General features: G+C 39.5%; 1 protein-coding gene across 1 annotated transcript in view; it reads left to right on the forward strand.

Moving 5' to 3' along the window:
• Positions 1 to 2,415: 2,415 nt before the first annotated feature.
• TSPAN12 (tetraspanin 12) overlaps positions 2,416 to 23,586 on the forward strand; it is a 31,023-nt gene continuing 9,852 nt past the window's right edge. Inside the window, exons 1-5 of the mRNA XM_010293487.1 lie at positions 2,416 to 2,424; positions 2,890 to 2,972; positions 3,610 to 3,745; positions 18,817 to 18,891; positions 23,231 to 23,338. Coding sequence (XP_010291789.1) covers positions 2,893 to 2,972; positions 3,610 to 3,745; positions 18,817 to 18,891; positions 23,231 to 23,338 — 399 coding nt within the window. The 5' untranslated portion in view covers positions 2,416 to 2,424; positions 2,890 to 2,892. The remainder of the gene's footprint in view (positions 2,425 to 2,889; positions 2,973 to 3,609; positions 3,746 to 18,816; positions 18,892 to 23,230; positions 23,339 to 23,586) is intronic.

Consider the following 23,586-nt stretch of genomic DNA (forward strand, 5'->3'; position numbering starts at 1 on the left):
ATGTTCAATGATATGGTCATTAAGCGTTTCTGTAGAAGTCATGTAGCCATGTGTTGGCCACAGGTTCGATATGTATCTGCCTAGACTTTCCACTCACTGATTTTATGTGGGCAAAAATACGTGTCTAGGTAGAGAAGACTCAACTTAGGCAGGCAGAGCAGAAATAAACGTTCTTTTCCTTCCTCATCTGCCTTTGTAGTCAAGTCCTTCTAGCAAACTGCATGATTCTCTCAGTGGCAGGACTCTGCTCATTTTTTTTGGTATCTAGGAAGTCCCTTGTCTCCTCTGCCTTTTAGCTGTTTGGTCCATGATCTCCCTGTTGTCTCTGAATAACCTGCAGGCACCAATATCCTTGTGATGACTCTTTTGCCTGACAAATTTTACCGCCACTGAAGAAGCAATCTCTTGCCTTCCTCCAAGGAATCCACCTCCTCTCATTGTTGTACAGGAATGTATTGCTGCATACCAAGGGCTGAAAGTAAATGAGTGCAGCCTGTGAGAGCGGGGACTAGGCAGTCCACCACTCTGGTATGGGAGGAAGTGAACATTTAGCAGTGAACATTTTTCTGGTACAGTTTTTGTAGCAGGACCATCAGCTTTTACTAAAAGTTGCTGAGAAGCGTGGTTTAGACGGAATTCTCACTCCTGAGCACCACTGCTATAAAGTAACCAAATTTATCTTAAGTGTTTTACTATAAACAGAGTGGAAGTGCAAACTACACTTTCTCTGTGTGTTTCAGCAGGCCTTGCAGGGACATGTGGAGTGTTAAAAATGTTTTCTGTTGCTTTTTGACCATAAGAAGGTAGGCTGTCTGCTTGTAGTGTTCTTTACCTCTAGAAACATGTCTTTTATTGCTTGTGTGGTATACTTCCTTGATGCTTTCTTCCAAGGAGGTAGCTGTTGTTGAGGAGTTTAGTTAGGAGGAGGTTCTAGTTGTCTTCTCTTCCTTTCTCCTGCAGCTTCCTGCGTTATCAATTAAATATAGCAGAAAACGCTCTTTACTCCGACTGTTCCACCAGCAAAAATAGATTCCACAGAGCTCAAAGGACATCTGTGTATGTAGTAGACTTGTAGCATGAACTAGCTTTCAGGACTATGCTTGCAGCATACCGAGCACCCAGTGCTCTTGCTGGCACCACCCAGAGCCAAGGCAGTGCTTGTACTTTGTGCATCAGTTTTGAAAAGCAGAAAGAAGCTGTCGGGTAGGCACTGGAACTTCTCATGAAATTTTAAAGGCAGAAGTAGCCTGCTGTGGGCATGCTGCAGGCAAAGGAGCCCGTAAGGACACAGAGGGACTTTTCTTACAGGTTAAGTTTGAACCAGTTAACTTCTTCATAACTTTAGGGAAGTAGAAGGTCATGTGAGAAGCTAGCTGTTGGTGGCAACAGGGGAGATTAGCACTTCTTACTGATTTAAGAAGCTGTCAGTATAATGCTGAGGTTTCCTGGCATACAACTATACAATGCATGAAAACGGTAATATTCAGGAGAGCCAACATGCTTAGGCCTCCCTCCCTTAGCTACACAGTGGTGCTTCTGAAGTCCTGTGCCTGCCACATTCAGACCCTGAGCTGCGGTTCAGGCTTAGTTTCCCATGTGATACTGATACTCCTGAATTCTCCTTTGGGTGTAATAAACCATCTGAGTTCCCTGAAATGATTTGAGAAGTGATCAGCGGCATTAGTAACCTTAACTTTGCTCCGTTTTGTAGAACAACTTAGTGGTTCCCTTCTCTCCTTGAAGGAGCTTATAGCTGCATCTCTTGCCTTCTGTTTGGGGAGCAGTGTCCTGTGTGTGCCGGAGGAGACGCGGTGCCCTCGGGGCCAGAGGGTGGCCCCAAGGTCACTACGCACAGGGTGGGGATGACTGCCGCTGTTACGTGAGCTCTCCTCCAGGAGGAAGGGTGTACTGACTTACCTAGCCCAGTGCAAAATACATGGACAAGTCCCATGAAGAGTGCCTTGTCCTCTAGCGGTACTTCTGCTCCTGCAGCTGAGGAGCTGGTGCTGTCACGGTGTGGCAGGTATGTTCTGACCACGTCATTCAGGTTTGGCTTCTCAAGAAAATCAGAGGCCAGAGCTACTACTGGTAGGTCCTCAGTGTGCTGGAGTGCACGATGGCATCAGGTGATAGAAATCCAGGTCTGCTGAGGTGGTGGCAATTCTGGGTGGGTTCAGTCTCAGGGGTTTACATGCTGTAGGAGCAGTGCTGGTGAAAGCGTAGTGGCTTTATGCCTCTCAAGTGCCTGGCAGATTAGGTATCCAAATGCTTTGATGATCTGGGGTTTATCATTGAAGTGCAGTGAGTTTTATTGTCGGTTTATGGTTTGGGAAACTGAGGCGTAGTGTTCGTGTGACTTTATCTGAACGAGTGAAGGAATTGTATTCTTCTAAATTTGACCCCAAGAGAAATCTGCTCTTCTATGTGTCAGTGTATCAGTACCGTTGTATCATGTACGTGACTTCAGATTATTCTTCACTGGCTCTGTACCTGAAGGTGGCTTCATGGTTTCACAGAGGCTGGTGGATACCACCTGTGAGCCCTGGAAGTCGCTGATTTTAGCAACATAAACCCTCCCTGTCGTTTCTGTGGTACATTGTGCAGTGGTGGGACTTGAGCCAGCATCGGCATCGCTCTGCTAGGTGGATGAGAAGGTATTCCAGCCATTAATTATCCATACTGGAAGAGAAGATAAATGTCACTGGTTCCCTAAATACTTGGGCAACAAACCAACTATAAGCATGTAGAAGTACAGTTTTGGGGATGGTGTGCCGTTCGGATAAATGAATGCATGAAAGTTGTTACTGATGATTGATCCTCTACTTAAAAAAATTTAAAGATCATTCATAATTTAAACACATGATAAATAACTTCATCTTTTGTTTTTAGTTGATGTCCATCAGCGTATTAGGTGTTTCTGCTTGGATGAGAGACTACCTGAATAATGTTCTCACTTTAACTGCAGAAACAAGGTAATGCTTTCCTTAAACCTATTAATCTGTGTGGATGATTCATTGTGGTATATGTTGTTCATTCTGTATGGCAAGTTTCCTAATTAGGATTTCTAAAATTAAGAAGCCTTCAGTTGAGCTAATTATTGTTTTGTTGAAAGGTGTATTTCTGGCATTAGTTGAAAATTAGAGAAGGGGGAAAGATATGAATTTCATCTTGTTTTATTCCTGTGCCTTTCTCTTCCGACAGGGATCAATTTTTGGCCCCTTGCCAACATGTAGCCATATTATATTACTGCTTAGTTTTGAATACTTTATTCAGTCCAGAGATTTAGGAATGCTGTTAGTTTTATTACAGCAGTGCTTATGAGCCCTAGTGATGGAACAGGGCCTCATTGTGCTACATACTGTGCAAGTGCAGGACAGGAAGATTGCCTTTGCTCCAAAGAGATTTCGGATAAAGCATTACTTTCTGGTACCTGAATGCAGCATTTGACTTTAAAACCATGAAGAAGAGATTTCTTTGAAATGTATAAGGCACTGGAAATAACACACCTGCTAAACCACTGTTTTAATTTTAGTGGCTATATTATGTTTTTCTGCTGTATCATTTTTGTTTGATTATGCTTTTTTTGATTTTGGTTCTAACTGGTTTTAGGGTGGAGGAGGCCGTCATTTTGACTTACTTTCCTGTGGTCCACCCAGTCATGATTGCAGTCTGCTGTTTCCTCATCATAGTTGGAATGCTGGGCTACTGTGGAACAGTGAAAAGAAATCTGTTGCTCCTTGTCTGGGTACGTTTCATAACCTCTAAAACCAGCTAACTTCCGCTTTGCTTCAACAGCGTAAGAAAAGTTTTAATCCACAGGCACTAGATAAATACTGATTATTTTTTATTACCATGTTGAGTTATGATATCGGTGAGGAATTGTAATTGCAAAGCACACAGTGGGGAAGAATTTATTGCCGAGACTGCATTATGCTGTGACTGAAAGACAAGCAGCGTCTCATTTGCAAAAATCCACTTCATTTAGTGGAGGAGTTGCTAAAGGGAAAAATAACTCAAGCTCTTAAGTACTAATAATTATCGGAACGTGAGTCTGAGTGCTATGAAATAAACCCTTATGCTACCCTTTTGACTCTTGGCTGTGCAATAGCTAAATTTTTTTGCTTTGCTTTATCCTCACAGTTGACTGCGTGTGTAAAGTAACAGCATTTGTAGCTGATGAAAGTTAATTCTGAGTGCACTCAGAAGCTTTGCCTTTTCTTAGGTGGATGTGGAACCTTGCAGTTGAATTTAGTTGTGAGCAAGTTTAAAAATAAATTCCAAATACCCAACTTTTTCCTTGTGTTTGGAGGCTACGTAACTGAGCCAACAGCAGCTGAAAAGCCTCTCCTGTACAAGGCTCTAGGTACAATTTAACTGTGATGCAGCTTTGACTGTCAAGGGAGCCAAATGCCTTTTTCTTCATTTGGAAGTCAGTGAGTTTGAGGGCAATTAAAAAAACAAAACAAACAAACAAACAAAAAAAACCCCAAATCAAAAAGCCCATCAAACCTGCACAAATTCTGAAGGTGTAGAGTTTAAAAATATTTAGACTATTGGCAACGCTGAGATCAAGGAGTGCCATGTACCTGCATGCTTCTTAGAAAGTGAACTGGTAACATGAGGGTGAGCTTGTCTTTTAGCATGAGGAGGAGCAGGATTCCAAGCAGTTTGTAAGCGTCAGATAGTGGGAGCAATGGATGTGAAAGAGGTGTATCAGACTTGACTACCATAATTGCAGCAGGAGAAAGTGGACAGGTAAAATCCTTCAGCTCTTGAGAATATCCAGGAGGCTTACACAAGTAGAGTTGGGCTCCTGCTGTTTTGTCACTGCAGTGGGTGTTGGGTTCTTCCAAAGTGCATATGGTTGCATTTTTCTTGTGGATCTGTGCAGGCTTAAGTATGTGATACCTGGACATCACAAATTTTGCACAAAATGACCCAAAGAAAAGTGAAAACTGGCTGAGATTTATGCAACCTTTGCTTTTATCTAATAGGACATATTATAACTGCAGCTAAAATAGTCGTGAAACTGTACTGGGGTTTTGTATTAAGATGTCTTTTTTATTTGAGAGGGTTGGAGTAAGCTTTATTTGAGATTACCAGCTGAAGGTCTGCAGCAGAAGTGTCCCTCAATTGCAAGAGAGCAAATGCTGTTTCTCCTTTTGGATATTTGTTAAGCCTGTATACAATATGAAGATTGTTGTTTCAAAACTGTATAGTTAGGAAAAACTCTCAATTATCTGAATACTTTATAGTAATACAATAGTAATGCATTTTTTATTTCTAGATCTTAACCTCGCAATGTTAAAGTCAATGGGAACAAGTTCTGACACAGATGTTACTTAGTTGTGAGCACTTGCATAAAAATATGTATTAATGTGATTTCATACCATACAATTATTTATCTAGTAACCTTTCTTACATACTTTAAAGGGTCTTTGTACATATATTTGTTTTGCATAAATAGTGAAAGTATTAAAATATGGTAAACTTATTAAGCCCTTAGCTTCTATGGTAACTTTATAAGATTATTTTTGTAAAATGTTTTTTATTCTATGGTGGTGATTGTTTTTAATGTGAATTAAAATTAATTAAAAGGCAAAAGTAACTATATGATGTAGACTAGTGCTACACAGTATTTGGAAAAAAAAAAAGTTATAGTTTTTGGTATAAGCCTTGAAAAAAATCATAACTAATTAAAACGAAAATGAAGTTAAAACTGGTTTTGACCTTTAGTTTATTTAAAATTCCAGTGAAAAGAGGAAATCATTTATAGCTTTCAATGCCATCTGGAAATAAATTACTTAAAGTGTGTTTAGGCAGTCAAATTATACTGAATCAAAGCAAGACATTTCTATCATTTTAAATTGCAATATTTCATTTTCAGGAGCCTGAGAATTTGCTCTTTCTAAGCAAACTGATAAGCAAACCTAAATGATATCTTCCTAAGTATGCCATTGTCTTTGATTAATTGTTAAATGAATGCAATTGTGTTATACCACAGAAGTATGCAGGCGTAAGTCAATGCTTCATTCATCAGACTAATCAGAAAAGTGATGAATCAACAAAATGAACTTTTGTACAACCAGATGAACTAAAAGAAAAGAACCTTCATGTAAAACATTAACAACCTCTTCAATCATGCTTTTAATCTTCTTTTTGAAGTACATGAACAGCCGTAATGATGGCATGCAGAGATATTTGGATATAAACCTTGATGTTCATGGCAGCATACTAATTGCTAGTACTAATGTTGTTAATTAAATTGGATTTTTAGAAAAATTTAATAAAGCATAAGGACCATAAAATATATATATTATGGTGTTAGATATTTTTAATACAACTGAATACATAATTATTTTCATTTGTTTTTGAAATTTTATCTTGCAGTTAAATGCTTGAAACCTTCCCAGTGTCAAATGGGGCATAAATATAAATTGAACTAACGTTTACTCAGCTTAATAGTAAGAAGATATAACAGCTTAGTCTTCTGAGGTGCATTCTCTGGTTTATTTGTAGAACCAGCATTTTAAAACTATGATAATTTAATTTTAATTGCTTCAGGAACACATAGGCCTGAAGGCTAGTTGGTATAAAGAGCCTGTACATACCTTAAGTGTCTATAATATATTTATATTTTTATGTCGTGAATGACCAACGTCCTCAGGTAGAAAAGTGGCTGTGATGCCAGCCTAAACTGGAAGATCTGGACTCTTTCAAGTCACTGACTTGAGTGTACAAAAAGTCCAAGGATGAGGAACTAGAGTCCAGGTTTCCTGGTGCTTTTTACAGTTTTTCAAACAAGATTTTTTAACTTATTTTTTTTTCAAATCCAGAACCATCCTTTGCCTCTTCTCTTCTGAGGCTCTGTACACTTTGAATTGTTTTTAAAGTATGTTGTGCACATAGCCTAACTAAAAAAAAAAAACCCCAACAATAAAACCTGAAAATAAAACACACGTGCATATATTCTTTAAGATTAATATCCTTATGGGTGTGTAAATTTTTTTTGAAGTTCTTGTTTTATTAAGACAACAAGAATAAACTCTGTTGCTTGACAAGAAGACCTTCATGAAAATCCCAGTAGAAAATATTTTCCTGGCTGGAGTTTTCATTGCAAATTCTGGCATTTATAACTATGTGTTTTCTATAATTACAGCATTCAAACAGCAGAGGGTTCAAATTTGTCTGCATATGTTTTCAGAAAGGGGAAAATTGTTAGAAATATTTGATGGTCAATAGGGCAAATCCTTTTACTGATTTTTATCATAAAGTTGGCAGAGAAATAAATATTCCTCAGAGCTAAACGTTAGACCCTGTTGGTGTGTGGTCAAACAGCTTGTTAATTCAGTTATGGCAGAACCTGGTTATAAATTGGAACTTGGCAGTCTAAATTTTCTGTTAATTGAGTTGAAACACAACCAGACAAACCATTATTGAACGAAACTGGTCTTTTCTTTAAAAGCAGGCAAATATTTCATAAAGAGAAAAGATGAAATGATACTATGTTTTGGTTGAAAAGGTAAACTGGAGATACGTAACAAACCTACCCTGAACGTGGCTGGTTCATGTCAGTAGTTCTCAGCCAGCTAAATACAGTGTTGATGAAAGTGGTTTCTGTGAAGTCCATCTGAAAAATGACTAGGAACTACTGACAGTATCACCTCTTGGGGCAGATTCTTCTGTACCCATACACCCACTTCAGTCCACATGGATGCAGAGGTGATAGGGGTGATTAAATTTGGATATCTGCAATGTTGCTAAATATCAATAACCGCTAATGTCTTCCTGGACGGCACTCTTACTCTGTGTGAAATGTTAGCTGCTCCACAGTACCGCAGCACCAACTAATCTGCAGTACTTGTGTCTACATTTGGCAAGAATTAGTATGAGAGGTTTAGTGGCAATTAATTTTTTGTCATCTTTTTTTGTGGCAGCATGTATTTCTGCAATAATACGTAATTTAGGTAATTTGTTCTGTAATAATAAAGGATATTTGTCTGATCCATGTGGACTCTTACCACAGTCACAGCTGCTCCAATACCTTGTACTAACATTTGGCACTGGAATTGTTATTTACCAACCAGAAGTATTTCTTCGTTATTTAACTACGAAGCATTGAAAGGGAAGAAATAACTGACAAACACACTTGGTGTAAACCTGTGCAGTTTAGAATTAGACAGGACAGAGATTGAGTTCATTTTCATATTTTGTGCCTTTTATCAGCAGCTCATTTCCGAATGTGATGTGAGCAGGAGGAAAACAGAGATTCTCAAGACAGGTTGGCTTGCCTTGTTCAAAGACTGGTTTAAGTGTGTTTATAATACTGTAGTACAGATTTGACGAGAAGACAGTACTGTGCTAAAACTCAAATTCAGATATTCAGTGGGTAAGTAAGGGGCTGGACATTTAGCTTGCATTTTGGAATGCTGCTTGTTTGACGTTCCACTTATAAGAGAAAAGACACTTAAAGTTTACCAATTTTTATTACACCCTAGTAGTGTCAGGTATGAGTAATTTTTTCAAGAAAATAAATAGAGCGCTATTTTTTTTTCTTTACGTATTTCTAACTTTCCATTCAAAGGTGAGCTGCTTGAGGAGATGCCTGCACTAATCATTATTAGACATCTTTTGCCTTGAAATGGGATAGAGGGTAAGCTTCTTCCCTGTTCAGATCAGGATTTTTAAGGTTCATACAAATCGTTAAATTTTGAGATTGGTGTTGGGGATGCAACAGTGACACCACAGAGCAAAGCTGGGCTTTGCAGGAGTGGGTGTACTCTGCAGGGCTCCCAACACAGTGGAGTGGACTACGTTGGTCCTGGGGTCCAGTGCCAACCTTTCTATCTGCCAGTCTAAGCCTGAGGTGGATTTTGTTGACCTTGTCTTCTCCAACGTAAGTGTACAGCACTGTGTATGTACTTAAAAGACTTTTTCAACAGCAAGTACTTTGAAAAAGTGCTTAATTTTCTTAACTAGTAGAAGGAGCTTATAGACAAGAGATACAAGTTGCCTAGCGTTATGGGTTATTGAGAGGCATTCAGAGATGAAGGGTGCTGCTGGCTGAACAAACAGCAGGCAGGAGCAGCTGTATTTGAGCAGCACGGAGGGAAGAGTTGTTGGCGTGGAGGAGCATGACAGGAATTGAGCTGGTGGGAGTGTCCAGGTCTTCTTGTGAATGCTTGGCTTAAATCCAGATGTTTGCTGTGCTCATGGTGATGATCTGCTTCCTTCACCCAGGCACTTAGTAGGTGCCTTGAACGCAAAACTAAGTTGTACCTGAGCAGAGGCAGCATGGTACTGTTTGGTGCAGTTATCCTGTGGCTCAAAGTAACAAGAATTGTCCAGCCCTTTGAGGGCTATTCAGGGAAATGCCCTTGACTTATGACAACAAGGTTGGACAGTGCAGTTATGATGCTGTTAATTAAAATGGGGTTTTTTTTGTTTGTTTGGGGTTTTTTGTGTACTTCTGCAATAGTGAAGAGCCACTTGCTCTTCCTTTTGGAGAAAGGTACAGTGATAAGTTAAAAGGTAAATATCTGGTGACAGTAGTCACTTTATGGTTCCAGAATGTTTTCAGCATGAAACATGCCGCCTGGACTTCTGTGACACACTTTTCACTGCATGCTGTACTTTTAGGCTCACCTGATGGGGTGACTACTTTGCCTGTTCTTGGGGACTTACGTCCTAAGTATTGGTTTTACTAGATGTCACTGTGTCCGGCCTTATGATCCCAAACTTTTGGAGCAAGCCCTGTTCCTTTTATCTTCCTTCTTCCTGTTTCCCCCCCGTTCGCACTTGTTAATCTGTTAATATTGCTTCCTCTGTCCAAGTTCTTGAAAGTGATTGATACCCAGGGCAGTAGAGACTGAAATGGCACCAGAGCTGAAAAGAGCTCTGGAGTGATACTCCAGTGAGCAGAGCAGGGAAGATAGTAATAGAAACGTTGGTGAAGTGGAACGATGGAAGTGAGTAAAAGATAGGGACTGATATGACAGTAGGTTCAAGGAGCTGAGGCTGTGGAGGCTAGAGAGCTGGGAGTGATACCAGGATGGAAATGAGGAATGCTGCATCTTGCCTGAGGAAAGAAGATGAGGAGCTGCTGAGACGGTATGTGGTCTTGCTACCACAGTGCTTTTATTCCCCTCTATCCTTTCCAGCTCCTCTTTTCTCATTGCTTCTTTGCCCAGCTTATTTTCCTCTGCTGCAAAGAAAGGGGAATGGGAGAGAGCCTGAGAGCAAGGAAGGAGTAAATGAGTAAACAGATCCACAAACCCAGCCAAACCTCCGTGTTTTGTCTGAAATGCAGCTCAGTCTCACCAGTGGGGCATGCCTTGAAACTGTGGTTCAACTGCATTCTTGTTGACACAAACTGAATACGGAGAGGATGTCCTGTCAGGTAAATTAATCTCTCTTTTTCTTGCCTAATCTTGCCCTTTTTGACTAATTAACCACAAGACACTTTGCTGCACACTCAGGGGCTGCGATACGGGTTTTATATCTAAGAGTGCTTCTTCACTCAACATGGTGAATGCTTGAAGTGTTTTGGGGCATGCTGAGGCAGAGTTATTGTGTGTATCAACACCAAATTGGTCTATTTTACAAGGAAAAAGGATTTTCTTGACTAAAGAAGCATTTTTATGGTGTTTAGTTCCTTGGTAGAAAATAAGAAGAGGATATAGAGATATATCTGTGCTGTGTTCCAAAAATCTGTGCAGAACTAGAAACTTTAATTTTTAATATAGATCCTATGAAATAAGGGGAGAAAAAGGGGGAAGGGAATATTCTAAGCCATGAGGAAATTATGATGTAACGTCTGTCTTTACCTATGTCCTGTTCAGTACTTTACTGTGACCTTGCAACAACTCTTATTCCTTGGAGTTCATTGACTTGAGGTAATTGAGCCTTGAGCAGATAAATCCTAATAACTTTCTGAAGTGTGCATTTGTTTATTTTCAAAGTAATACATGTTTCATTATATAAGCAAAGATTAACTGTTTAAGTAAAAATTTAGAACAGGTCATTAATAACTCACAGAAGAATAGAGGCTGTGAGCAAAGTTCTAACTATTTGTTAGTTAGAACAAGTTAGTTAGAACTATATGAACAAGAGGGTCAATCAAAATAACTTGGACGGATACTTTAGAAAATTAAAATGTTCATTGCCATTAAAAAAATGTTTTTTTGATTCAGAAAATTAGTTAGAAAGGTTTTGGAAAAAGTGGTAACTATTTATATAAAACTTGGACTTTGCAAAGGTCACAGGCTTTAAGATGTTTTGATAAAAATTTGTGATCTGGGAAACTGAATCTAAAATAATAGAGATACTTGATCGTTTTGCTGTGGAATGTATTTATTTTGAAGAACTGGATGGCATTCAGTAGCTAGTGTTGTAAATCGGTGGTTTCAGCCCGTTTCCTTGTTGACTTGTGACTGCATCTCTCACAAATTTCTGCGTTGTCAAGCAAGTAAACCAAATTTTAAATTGCAATGACAAATGAACTGTTACTCCCTTCAGGGCAGGGCTGAGGGAGCTGGGGAGGGAGGAGGAGGGGCAGGGGAAAGTTTGCGCTGCTGGAGTGGATAAACAGAGGATTTCAGTTTTCCATGCAGTTTGTCTGACACCATTTAATGACTGTTTGCTCCGTTTTTAAAAAGTATAGCTGGATTAATCATTAAAATAACCTTGTTAGTTTGTAAACCGTAAAAAAAGTAAAGGGAACCATAGCTTGTAACTTACTGGGGGAGGAAGGACATCTTAACTGGGTTTTGCACAGAAAGAGTCTGGTTCCTGTTGGTGATCCAGCAGTGGTGGTCATCTGATGTTTCTCAGGGTGCAGACAGATGTCTGGATGGCTTGCGTCTCAGAAGAACAGGGCTGACGCTCTCAGGCTGTTAGCCATTGGGAAATGCTGTGCATAACCCTCTGAAAATCTTCTGGCATTTGTTTTACATACCAAATACTCTGGTCTTTTAGAGATTCCCATAAAGTTTCATTCTGCAGCTGCCCTTGCCCTTCAGCCCCTGCCCTTCCCTCCCAGAACTTTCCTTGCCTCTCTTGCCATATGGACGACGTTGCCCAAGAAGGTGGTGTGAGCACCAGACAGCAAGTCTGAGGAGGCTGGACTTGCTGATCAGCAACTCTTCATTTGCTCTGACATAAGGGTTGTGGTTTTTCTTGAGTCTGAGGAAAAAAATATGTTTCATATCTTCTGGGAGAAAAGAAAAACGCTTGGGAGGAGAGTGGTAAAGCTTGAAAAAAGTTGTTTATTAAATGAAATACAGAGCACATGAACGATGATTCATTAATAAGTACACTGATCCTTCAAAGAAAGACACATTTGCTCAAAAATGGAAGGATTTCTACAGCTTTGTAGATCAGATTCTCCAAAAGCTGCAGCATCCCCTGTGTTCTCACTTTTCTTCACCACGTCGCACCTTCTGACTCCAGTTGTTAGCCCCTTTCTGCCATTGCCATGTGCTTTCATATACAGAATACTCTCTTGCCTTCTCACTGTCTGGAAGTCGGCTTAAGAAGTAGTCAGTATTTCGAGTAAGTTGTGTGATGGGTTATATTTGTTCTCTAGGGATGGATTTAGTAGTCTGTGAAATCTCCTCAGGTTTTCTAGGATGACAGTAGTTAACTAGGAAGCTGTCAGAACACATGAAATAGGGTCTTAATCCCAGTAACAGCAGCATCATGCAACATGCAAACCTAAAGGCTTGAGGGAGTAAAAAGATGAATTAAGCCATTCTTGTGCCTTTCTAGTTCTGATGAAATTTGGGTTGCTGCAGAACCCTGTCTCTGTGTTTGTGCGAGTTACCCACACTTCCCAATCGCACTTCCAAACTGCAGACAAAATGGTCATACCGTGTTTGGTACAAGCGGGATCGGGAGAGCATGACTGGGGATGTGTGCAGGTCTTTGACTCTCCTTGTGCGTGGGTTAACAGCCCATGGATTTTACAGGTAATAGTAGCTGGATGCTGATGAGGCATTCCATAGGTCATTGGTCAAAAATTATTTAACCCAGCTGTGACAGAGTGAAAAAACCCATGTGTTATCACTTCAGGAACGTGCTTGGGTGTGCATGGCTTTGTAGTACGGCTGCCTTACCTGCCTGGGCTGCTTGGCACCAGAGGACCGTAGTGACTTGTTGGTTACTAAGTACCCTAAGTCATCAAATCCGTATGAAGGCTCCTGCTCTTAGCTTCATTTCTGGCGTGATGCTCACACTAGAGTTTGAAGGGCTTCTTTAGAGGACGATCACGTGGTTTTTGTATCTGTGCCAGCGGTGGCTGATAACAGGGCAGCGGGTGTTCACATTGCCCTGGCTGTTTCACAGACTACTGTAGGACGCTAGAGTTTTAACTCTAGTTTTTCTTGGCTGAATGTAATTAGAATTTAATATTTCCATATTTCCACTGTCAAAAAATCTCTGGAGAGATTCCATGTTCTTGGAAATACTTTTGAGAAGGTCATTAGAAATGGGGACTGGGGTGGGAGGAGGAGCAAAATTTTTACAAACTCCTTCCATGTACTGTGTTTTCTTAAGTCCCAGTTTTTCCATCGTCCTCTTGCCATGTTAGTAACAAAAACAAAGTTACTTTTCACGAGTTCTTTTCACCTGTGCCTGAAAAGCATAAACAAATTATATTATATGATTAATTACAGGAATTGCGTAGCATATGCAAGACAAAAAATATCTAGAACTACGGTAAGAGTGTTGTACTACATTTCAGCAAAAAAACGTAATACATTGTGCTTCACACTTTCTATCCTGCCCTGCAGTTACCTACGATTGCAACCAAAAAATCCTGCACTTTGCAGGCTGGAAAGCCATGAGGGAGAGATTTTATGCTGAGAGTCACTTCATGTATGTGCTGTTCACAACTACTCTCTGAACAGAGTGGGAGTTGTTGGAACAAACGCCTTTTAAGCAAATGCAAAATATCTTCGATTCAGTAATAGTGATTTTGTGCATGCATTTGCAATATATTTGCTATTTTTATTTGTGTTTGTGTCTACATGGTTGAGATGATCAAGAAAGAAATGTGTTCTTGTAATGTGTATGGTTGTGGTCGTAATGGTGATTTGCTTAGTTGGGTAGAACAAATAGAATAGCAAAAAACCTGTCATAGTTTAATTAGGTTAAATGAATTTTGTAGTTCAGTTTTTAGCCTTAGATGGAGAGATGGGAAGGTATTTTGGGCATATGCCAGAGCATATATGCTCCACATATGGGCAGTGGCACATACGGATCTTGTATCCTCTTACGGGATGCCATTGTGGTGTGCAGGAATTTTATTCAGACTAAAACTTTTGATCCTATTTAGACAAGCCCATATAGATCTTTCTAAATATAATTTTGAATTATTTTGATTTTTTTTAATGCATGTTTGAAAATACCATGTACCTTGCTAGTGGTTTATCAGGTTCCGATAGCCTTTATGCAGATAGCTATCTGAATAGCCATCTGAATTGGCAAAGAAACTACTACTTCAATGCTAGTACCCATTTTTGGTTTCTTTTTTTTCTGTCTTTGATTATTTACTTGATGGTTACCTCCCTTCTGTGATTGAATTTCGTATAATTGGATTTCCATTCAATATGTGCCACTATCCCACTGTCCTTTTTGTCTTATATATGAATTCCCTGTGGAAATGGACTTACGGTTGTCTGACTTGCAGAAGAGCAAGACCTCTCTGGAGGCTGTTACAGGTTGTGGTCGCTGAGTATGATCTGGGAGTGTCTCTGCGCTAGAAGGTGGTACAGACTGTGGTGGGCTTCCGTGCTGCTGACAGGTGTGGTTTCTGCATCGGAGGTTTCAGGGCAAGGATGAGGCTGTTGGCTGTGGTCACTTACACACCTGTACCACACACACAGTATTCCAGGAGAACAGGGTCTGGTGATTATATAGAGAATATCTTTAATACCTTTCCTTGGCCCTTCATACCTCTGCCTTTATATCTCTCTGAAAGTGTCTTTCACAGTAATGACTTTGTTTCTGTTCCCACTTCTTTCCTGTTTACTCTCGCATGAGAAAGGAAGAGGAACAGGATTCCCCTGAACTCCAGTCCCCAGTTCCTTCACCTCTGTTTCAGGATCGATGTGCTGGAAAAGTACAGTTGTGTAAGTCTCCACAGGCTGTCAGCGCTCCAGTTCTGTGCTCTGAGGACGGAGCCACACACACATACCCATCCACTGCTGCAGAGAAAAGAATCCAGGTGCTTGTGCAAAGTTCCTGGCATTAGAGGAGATACTGCTGTTGGAAAGCTACTGCTTTACTGAGCTGCTACATTCCTTCCTCCCCTGTGGCCGGCGGTGGTGAGCAAGCTTAATGAGGAGGTTGCAGGAGAACCAGCTCCTGTTAATTGACAACATCCATTTGACACTGCAGGGGTGCTGAAGTTTAGGATGTTGGCAATATGCATGTCTGTGGCTGAGTGAGGAGCAGTAAATATCTGCTGGCGTTTTTTGTTTTGTGGTTTTTTATTGGCAAATATTTTTACATTGATTTGTTACTCTTGAAAGAGTTTTCTTACCAGCCTGTTAGTCATTCAGCTTCTCTCAGGGAGGCAACATTTTAGTTTTTTCACAACCTCGTTGGAGGAAATCCTTCAGTGAAACTGCTTCCGCCGGGTTTGTAACAGGATGAAGGCACCACTTCAATTTTCTAATGGCTTTGCATATTCTGATGAGGGAGATAATGATAGTGATTAGCAATTGCCTACAAAAGAGAAATGTTAAAAGTCGTAGGATTTTCCATGTAAAAGGTCTCTAGGTCTTGAAGCGATCATGGCTTTCCATTAATTGCTTGTAGATTTTTTTTTTTTTTTTTTAATGATAACCTGTAAATATCTTTGCAAAACTCTTTGCTCCCTTCTGTGCCTTCCTCTCTCCCACTGGGTCCCTGCCGGGGGAAAAAAAAAAAAGGAGAAACAAAAAAACAGTAGAAGATACCTGGGCAATGTTCTCAGCGCTCAAAATCTGAGTGCTCTGAGGGAGGTGTGCTGTAGAAGGTAACATCAGTGACCTGCTGGCGCAGTTTTGAGCATAACGCACAATAGTGCTCCTCGGTGAGTTAGTCTGCTTTACAAAATGTAGCCACTCAGCCCATAGGAAGAAATATTAGCCAGGTCCCTGTTTCTGGCAAAAAAAGCCTAAGTGTGTAAATGCAGGAAGATGCATTTAGCATTCAGACTCCTGTGGGAATTTAATTGGGGACGAGGAATAAACATTGAAGCCAGTAATAATTTCTGTATTTGGAAGATGGAAATTAGGGGTAATAAATTTAAATAATGGTTAGAGGTTTTTTCCCACACAACTTACGTAAGAATTATTTGTTTTGCAAACCATTACATTTAGAGAGGTATAATATTCCCCTTCAATAGCAGAGTGAAACTGAAGCTCCTGTGTGCGAGTTTGGTGTGCTTGCAGTTGCTCAGTTCCTAGCGTGTGCTTTCATGTGTGTAAACTCTTTGTGTCTTTTCTTTTGCCTTATGCACAGAAGATGTGCTTTCTCAGGACAGGCGGCTTCATTCTGCAGTGCTCTGGTGTGTCCAGAGGTAGCTAGTCAGGGGTTCTCAATTCCTGGCGAACCGAGAAGCGGTTTATGAGTGAATCTGGCTAAATAGTTTTCTATCCCCGGCTACGTTCAGTAACTGGGGTAAATCTTGGTGTCTCCAACTGCTACCACAAACTTTCTTAACTATATGCTGGCAAAAATGAGGAAGTTTCAAATGTTAAGGTTGGTGAATGAATGAAATGTTACAAGGAACTGCATGTTAAGAGTTTTCCAGAGAATGCCATACGTACACCCCCAGATGTATCGCTTTCACCATGATCAGTGAGTTTTATGTAAGATTTGGGGATAGCAGGCAGTCTCAGGCTTGTTACTCAATTAGAGTATAAAACCACTGAAATTTTCTTAGACAGCTGAGAACTCAAATTCACTTTTCACCAACACGTTTAGTTGTTCTCCCTCTCGAAAATGTCAATGTTAGCCATAATGTCCTAAAACATTGTTTTCACAGGAATTAAGAGCTAAAGCTTGTGGCATTCTTTCCTCCTTTCAAAGTGAATACTTTGCAAAGTAGATTTCCATGTTTTTTTAAAGAACCCTTTGCATAAGTTGCAGGCACTACAGTGGTAGTGGATACATTGTCTAGAAGCTCATGAATTTATTTTTTAGAGAAAGCATCACTGTTCTGACAAGGTACGACTCAATTTTTTTCCTCTGTGGGACCTTTGGGGCATGAATTTATTGGTTATTGAAGGCCTATACTGGAGCTCTGCATGTGCTTACAATGTTGGTTTGTGATGTTCAGCTATAATGACTATGAAGATGCAATGTAATGTGGTGGAGACCAGTAAAATGGGACCTCTTTTTTCAACACCATCTTTATCAAACAGACTTTAGCAGGGGGAGAGTATGAGCACAGGTTTCTCTTGAAAATTCACATGAGTATTTTACATGCATGTTTTTAATTTAGCTGTTTGCATCTACAAACCTAACTTGGGGATTTGATCAGCAAGTAGAAGTTAAGGCAAGACACTGTTCAGTAGCTGCTGAGGTATCTGTGAATTACTCAGTTCCAGACTGGGTGAATGAAAAAGTTACCATGTAGATGACTGTTAAATCCTAACGCTTGTGGATTTATGCTCTCTATTTTAAATAATACCACTTATTGACCTTTTAATAGAAAAAAAAAACAAATCAGCTACCTTTAGTATATATTTTGGGTTGTTTTGTTTTGTTTTTTTTAATACCTGTCCTAAATATATTCCAGAATTCAATTACTAAATTAGAAGCCTTTTGGCATGTATCATACTAATGGAATTATATATTTATTCTATTTTATATTGTGATAGTGTTTTTTTGATTTCCAAGTAAAACGAAATCCATGAAGACTGTAATTTTAAGTCTTGTGTACTGAGAATAAGGGGGAGCTCAGTCCATTGACACGGAAGAAAGTTTGGAGTTGAGAATGAATGGAACTATGCTTTTGCTTCAAATGAAAGATAAATGGGTTACTTTTAATAGAGGACACGAGTCAAAGAAGTCTTCATTTCCATGCTGCTTTACCCTGCATTTCAGCAAGGGTTTATTGATGCTGCACAGAAGGTAGTCCTGTAGCAACCAGGTTTTTTTAACTGTGATTACCAAGACCTGTACAGCTTCTTCATTTATACACATATTTTCTATTTTTAAATAGTTCAAGGGTTACATCTTGTAATAGACAAAAATTTTTCAGTCCATCTCAATAAGTATTTGTACATTTGTGCCTGACCTCAAATACCTAAATCACTTTGGTAAGAATGCAGCTTTCAAGAGCCTTGTTTGTTTTCATCTTGTCAATTATCTCTATTTTCTCCTTCCTTTTTTTTTTTTCCTTACCCTTTTTGGCTATTAGAATAATCTGTAGATGTTGCTTAAATGGATAAAGCTGAACAAAATGATACTTCTTTTTTCACATATATGAGGGAAAAAAGATTGTCCTTTTTGTGAGAGTTTTAGCATAATATGTCATGGTAGCCTTGTACTCTTGGGCAACAAGGAAATTAATTTGTTTTCTGATGGTAATATTCAAATGCTTCATGTTAAATCAGTAAGAAATGTCACGTAACTTAAAATTTTAGAAAGTTTGCTGCATGAATCTTTCATATCTTTGTTACAAAAATGTATTTCAGATTCCATGTCTTCAGTCATGTGAAAACTTAATGAAGTCTTGAAATGTCCTTTAATATTTTTAAGTCGTCTTTTCAAAGTTAACCTGAATATCAAAAATAACTAAGGCCATTCTGTTTTCTGCAGTACTTTGGAAGCTTGCTTGTAATATTCTGTGTTGAACTGGCCTGTGGTGTTTGGACCTATGAGCAGGAAATAACGGTGAGTCAGAAAAGGAGGCTGCATTTTTTCAACAGAAGAAAACAAAGATTTCCATTAGCTTGCTGTTTTCTAATTGCTGTAGTGTTTATCTTTGTTCATTATTCTGACAGTCTAATTTCATGTGACTGACTTTTTTTTAAACAGAGAATTCTTCTGGGAAAGCTTGTCTGGAAGGTCCTCTCTGGGTTTCTCCCCACCCCTTCTGTATTTATTTGAGTGCCAAATTCTGCAGCCCCTGATTTAAAGACTTTATTTTTAGTTAAGTCTTGCTTAGACAGGTTCTTATTGAAGTCAGTGGAAGTTTTGAGGATAAGATACGAACTTCAGGCTTAAGATGAGTATTTTGAGAGAGAAAATTTGAAGGGATTTTGCCCCTAAAGGTCTTCCTGTTTTAAAGAGCTACATCTGAGTGTACTGCGTTGTAAACAGACAGTATGTTCTTTCAATAGAAGACTTGCTGTCTGCTGAAATCTTTGTGCTGCCTCCACAAGCTATAAATGCCAGTTTTAAGCAGAAGATGTCTTAGCTATAAAACACTCTTCTGTAAACTTTTGAAGAGGTTTTATCTCTGTCTAGTTTTTATAGCTGTACCAATCTTTAATTTTCAAACTGAAGATTTGTAACCATCACACAAGAAAATGGGTAGGTATTGAGCAGAAATTAAACTGAAATGTTACTCTGCTGGATGCTATATCCTTACATCTTGTACTCAGTCTGGTACATTCTGAGTAGAGAAACAAGTATTTTATTTGAGGTGCCAAGATGTGCCCAATGTACTGGTCTTTCCAACAGTGTGTAGCAATTCCATTGCAGTAAGATGGGAGGGAGCCTTCTTGGTATTTACATGGTACTGCAACCAAAGGAATTTCTGGCAAATTTGAAGTTTGAAGTTACGTGGCAGCACTTTGCATCAGCATTCATTCCTTTGCTGTACAGATGCCAGAGCAGTGTTGTGATTAAGCCTATCCCTTTACTTTAAATGTCAGCTTACACTGATGCCTTTTAAAATTGGGAATGCAGACGAGAGGCATGCTTCATCATGTGGGCACAGCTGCCCTCTGTGGGGTTTTTGCCAAGGACAACTGTTTCAACTAACATCCATCTTTCCACAGAAACCTTGTCAGTGGAAGCTGCCTGAAACAACATAGCCTTCAGCACACCAGTATATGACTTTGCTAGCCTTCACTATTCGGTTGGAAAACCTGAGGTTAGGGATGTGCTTTAGTGTGACCCCCAAGCTTCCAGTTACCATCTGTGCTACTGAAACCCAAACCAGGGACAGTTTTATAAAAGCTAGTATAGCCCTACCATGTGTTAAGGCACTGGTGACACTGCATCCCTCCAGAAAAAAACACAGCTGTCCCTGTGCCCCTTTGCCAAAAGAAGTAGTGCTGACCTCCATGTCTGCGCCTTCTGCAGTGGGTTACAGTGAACCCAGACACTCCACGCTTCTCTGGTTCTTCCTCTCTCTGCCAGTTCAAGAGCATGAACATGAACATGCAAACAGAGGGAGCAGGAAAAAAAAAAAAATCAGCAACTGTTTTTCGTTTTTATCTCTCTTATTCTCTCTCTCTTATACTTCTTATTCCTCAACCTTGAAATCCCGTGCTTTTTTTTTGTTTTCTTTTTCCATCTGATTTTCTCTTCTTACTCTCTTTGTCCTAACACTACTGCTGTGCATGTGATGAGGTGGGCCAGACTCAGGTTTCCTGCTACTGAGATCCATAGGGAATGTGGCAGTCTGGAACAGCACAGTTGTTTTTCAGTGGTTGTTTCATACCTGTGCAGGTCACTTCCCTAGAGCATGCTTTCTCCTACTCGATAAAGAAGACTCCCTCTTACACCCGTGGAGGTGGACTTGATGTCACGTTGGTTTTAGCATAGCATGAAATCACAAGAGCCCCTCGTGGGTTTCAGGGAATCAGTTGGCATTAGTGTAGGTGGGTGGGTGATGTTGTCAGAAATGTCACCAAAGCATATCTGCCTCTGCTAATCCAGTATGGGCTCTCCTTGGCATGTGGACAAGTTGCTGTAAGAGTCCTTATATAAACAAATTTCCTTCCAGCTCATGATAGCTCTCAGCATGAAGTGTGCCTCATGACTAACTCATTCCACCCACAAGATTGAAAAGGCAGTGTGTGTCCTCGGCTCACTTGGGCATTGGTCAAACCTTGATACTCATTAGAAAAACAATAGTGAATAAGTAGATCTCAACAGCAAACCAAGCTTTACAGAACTTATGCTAAAATCAAGCCAGCATCTCTAGTTTTTGTCTACACACTATGCGAAAGTGTTGGTGTGTAGTCAAACAAATGCATCTCAAAATCATGTATTGTTGTTCACTACTGCACGAGCTGAGGGGAAGCTATTTAGTAGAACCATCGATGTTTTTAGCTTGACATGTTGGCATTCTTGGAGCAAAGACACAGATTCCGATATCCCTCCTTATCTCCAGAATTCAAATTGCCTTCCTACAGTGGAGTATAATTTGTTTTGATTTGCTTTTAATTTCCTCCTCTCACTTCTTGATTCCTGCTCCCCCCCCGCTTTCCATTGTTTTCATAAAGAAGTTGGACGACTTGTGTTACATGCGTAACCTTGGACTGTATTCAACTCAAACAAGAAAATAAAAAAATAGTCTAGCAAATATGACCTTAATTGCAGCGATATCCAATATTATCCAAAGAAAGCAGAGTGCTAACTTCCAATATAGTGGAAAGAGAAATGCATCAATTACAAAACCAAATAATTTTATTATAGTGACCAGTGTAAATGTGTGGTAGAAATATTCTGTGACACTGTTTTAAAGTATTTTTAGTACTCTACTGCTAACATATTTTTTACGTGGACAATTGCGAGTTCAATGCTTTATAGCTTAAGAAATAAAAATTCTGCTAAGTGAAAGGTGTGTTAAATTTCTGCAATATTATTAATATGCTTATATTAATGATATATGAAGCTTTATGAGGGTGTCAGAAATGGAGTATAACCTAGCAGCAGTAATGAAATATTATCAAATGGTCTTATTTGGATTACACAGGCAGGCAGGCAGTGATAGTTCCTGTATTTTTGTAGAGCATCTATCACAACAAAGACCAGGCTCCTTGGGGAGGTATTGTGATAATTTTTTTTTTTCTTAGGTTACATTTATTGCTGTTTTCAGAATGCCCTTACTGTTCACTCCAAATTAAACTGGATGGCTAAGTCACAGCCGCTAGAGGAGCTGGGCTCCCAGCCCTCCAAATGAAAGCTGGTATCTGTGATTTCTTTCACCATGACTATTAAGGCTAATGGGAACAAGGAAAAACTCAGCATGAACAGTATGTATGCCTAGAAGGGCAACTGCAAAGTCTTCAGCTCCTTGTTTTAGTTTTGCACACTGAAATTTGTGCTGCTGAGCAGAAGTTAATATCTTATCTGGACTCTTTAACTGCGTCATATGCCAGCTACCATAGCACTTGCTTCTGTTGTTTCTAACAAATTACTGACTGAGGGTCATAATCTGACAATGGAGAGCACCAGCTCCTCACTTCTGAGTAGTCAAATTTGAAAGGAGAATAATTTGAGAATCCTTCTTTCAGAAGAAGAGATTTACAAGGCCACGAGTGTGTGTGGGGGGAAAAAAAAAAAAGCTCATAGGGCCTCATGTCTGAATTTCCTTGTTACCGTTCCTCAGCAAGATACTGAAATCGACTGCATTCAGGATACCTGCATGTGGGACTCCAGGCAAAGCCAGAAAGCCACGGAGAAGACTCTCAGAGTAGAATTCATCTTAATTAATTTTATATATTTAGAAGTTAGATGTTTAAATCTAAGTTTGTCACCTTAGACAGTGAAGTAGACTTGAGACTTCAAGGGAATGATTAATCTGCTGTGTTTAAAATATTTATCTTGAGATGAATTGCCCCATATGACTGTCTGTTTCTTTCTATTGACTAAGAAGACACTGGGGGGAATACCTAAATTGGGGCAGACAATTGCCATCCCTGATGACTTGGATGACTTGGGGCTCAGTTGAAGTTTTATGCCAGGTAAAAAAATGTAGTAATGATATAGTCAAATTGTACCCAGCTATCTCTGAATCTCTCCAAAATGCAGCTCCTTTTCCAGTATATTAATTTGGAAGCAAAAGATACAAATAACCTTACCTGATATTTTAATAAAGGCTCATAAAGTGTCAATATCATAAAAATGGAAGCACTTGTTTTCCTGTTTTATTTGAGTACGAAGTTATTTTGGTCATCGCACTGGAAAGATCTCAGAATAGATGGACGTTCTGGGTTTTGAGCCACAAGCCAACTGATCTGTTGCATGAATCACTTTTCTTTCCTTGCTCCAGGTTCCAGTGCAGTGGTCCGATATGATCACGCTGAAAGCTAGGATGACCAATTATGGTCTACCTAGGTACCAGTGGCTGACCCATGCTTGGAATTTCTTCCAGAGGGAGGTGAGATGACAGTTAATCATAAGCTGAAGTCATATGCGCTTGGTAAATGTTATTTATCTGCTAAAGAAACAGGTTTGGTTTTAAGTGAATAGGTAGATAAATGCAAGTTCATTTCTTGTGAAAACCTCATGTAGTGATTATGTCTTTTAACATTACTTGATATCCAACTTTTGAGCTTTCGTAGGCCCTAAAGACACTAAAACACCAAAAAAAAGAATGTTATTAAATTCAGTTACATTGCTAACACT

Source organism: Phaethon lepturus, unplaced genomic scaffold (assembly GCF_000687285.1).
Source record: "Phaethon lepturus isolate BGI_N335 unplaced genomic scaffold, ASM68728v1 scaffold13288, whole genome shotgun sequence".
Lineage (NCBI taxonomy): Eukaryota > Metazoa > Chordata > Aves > Phaethontiformes > Phaethontidae > Phaethon > Phaethon lepturus.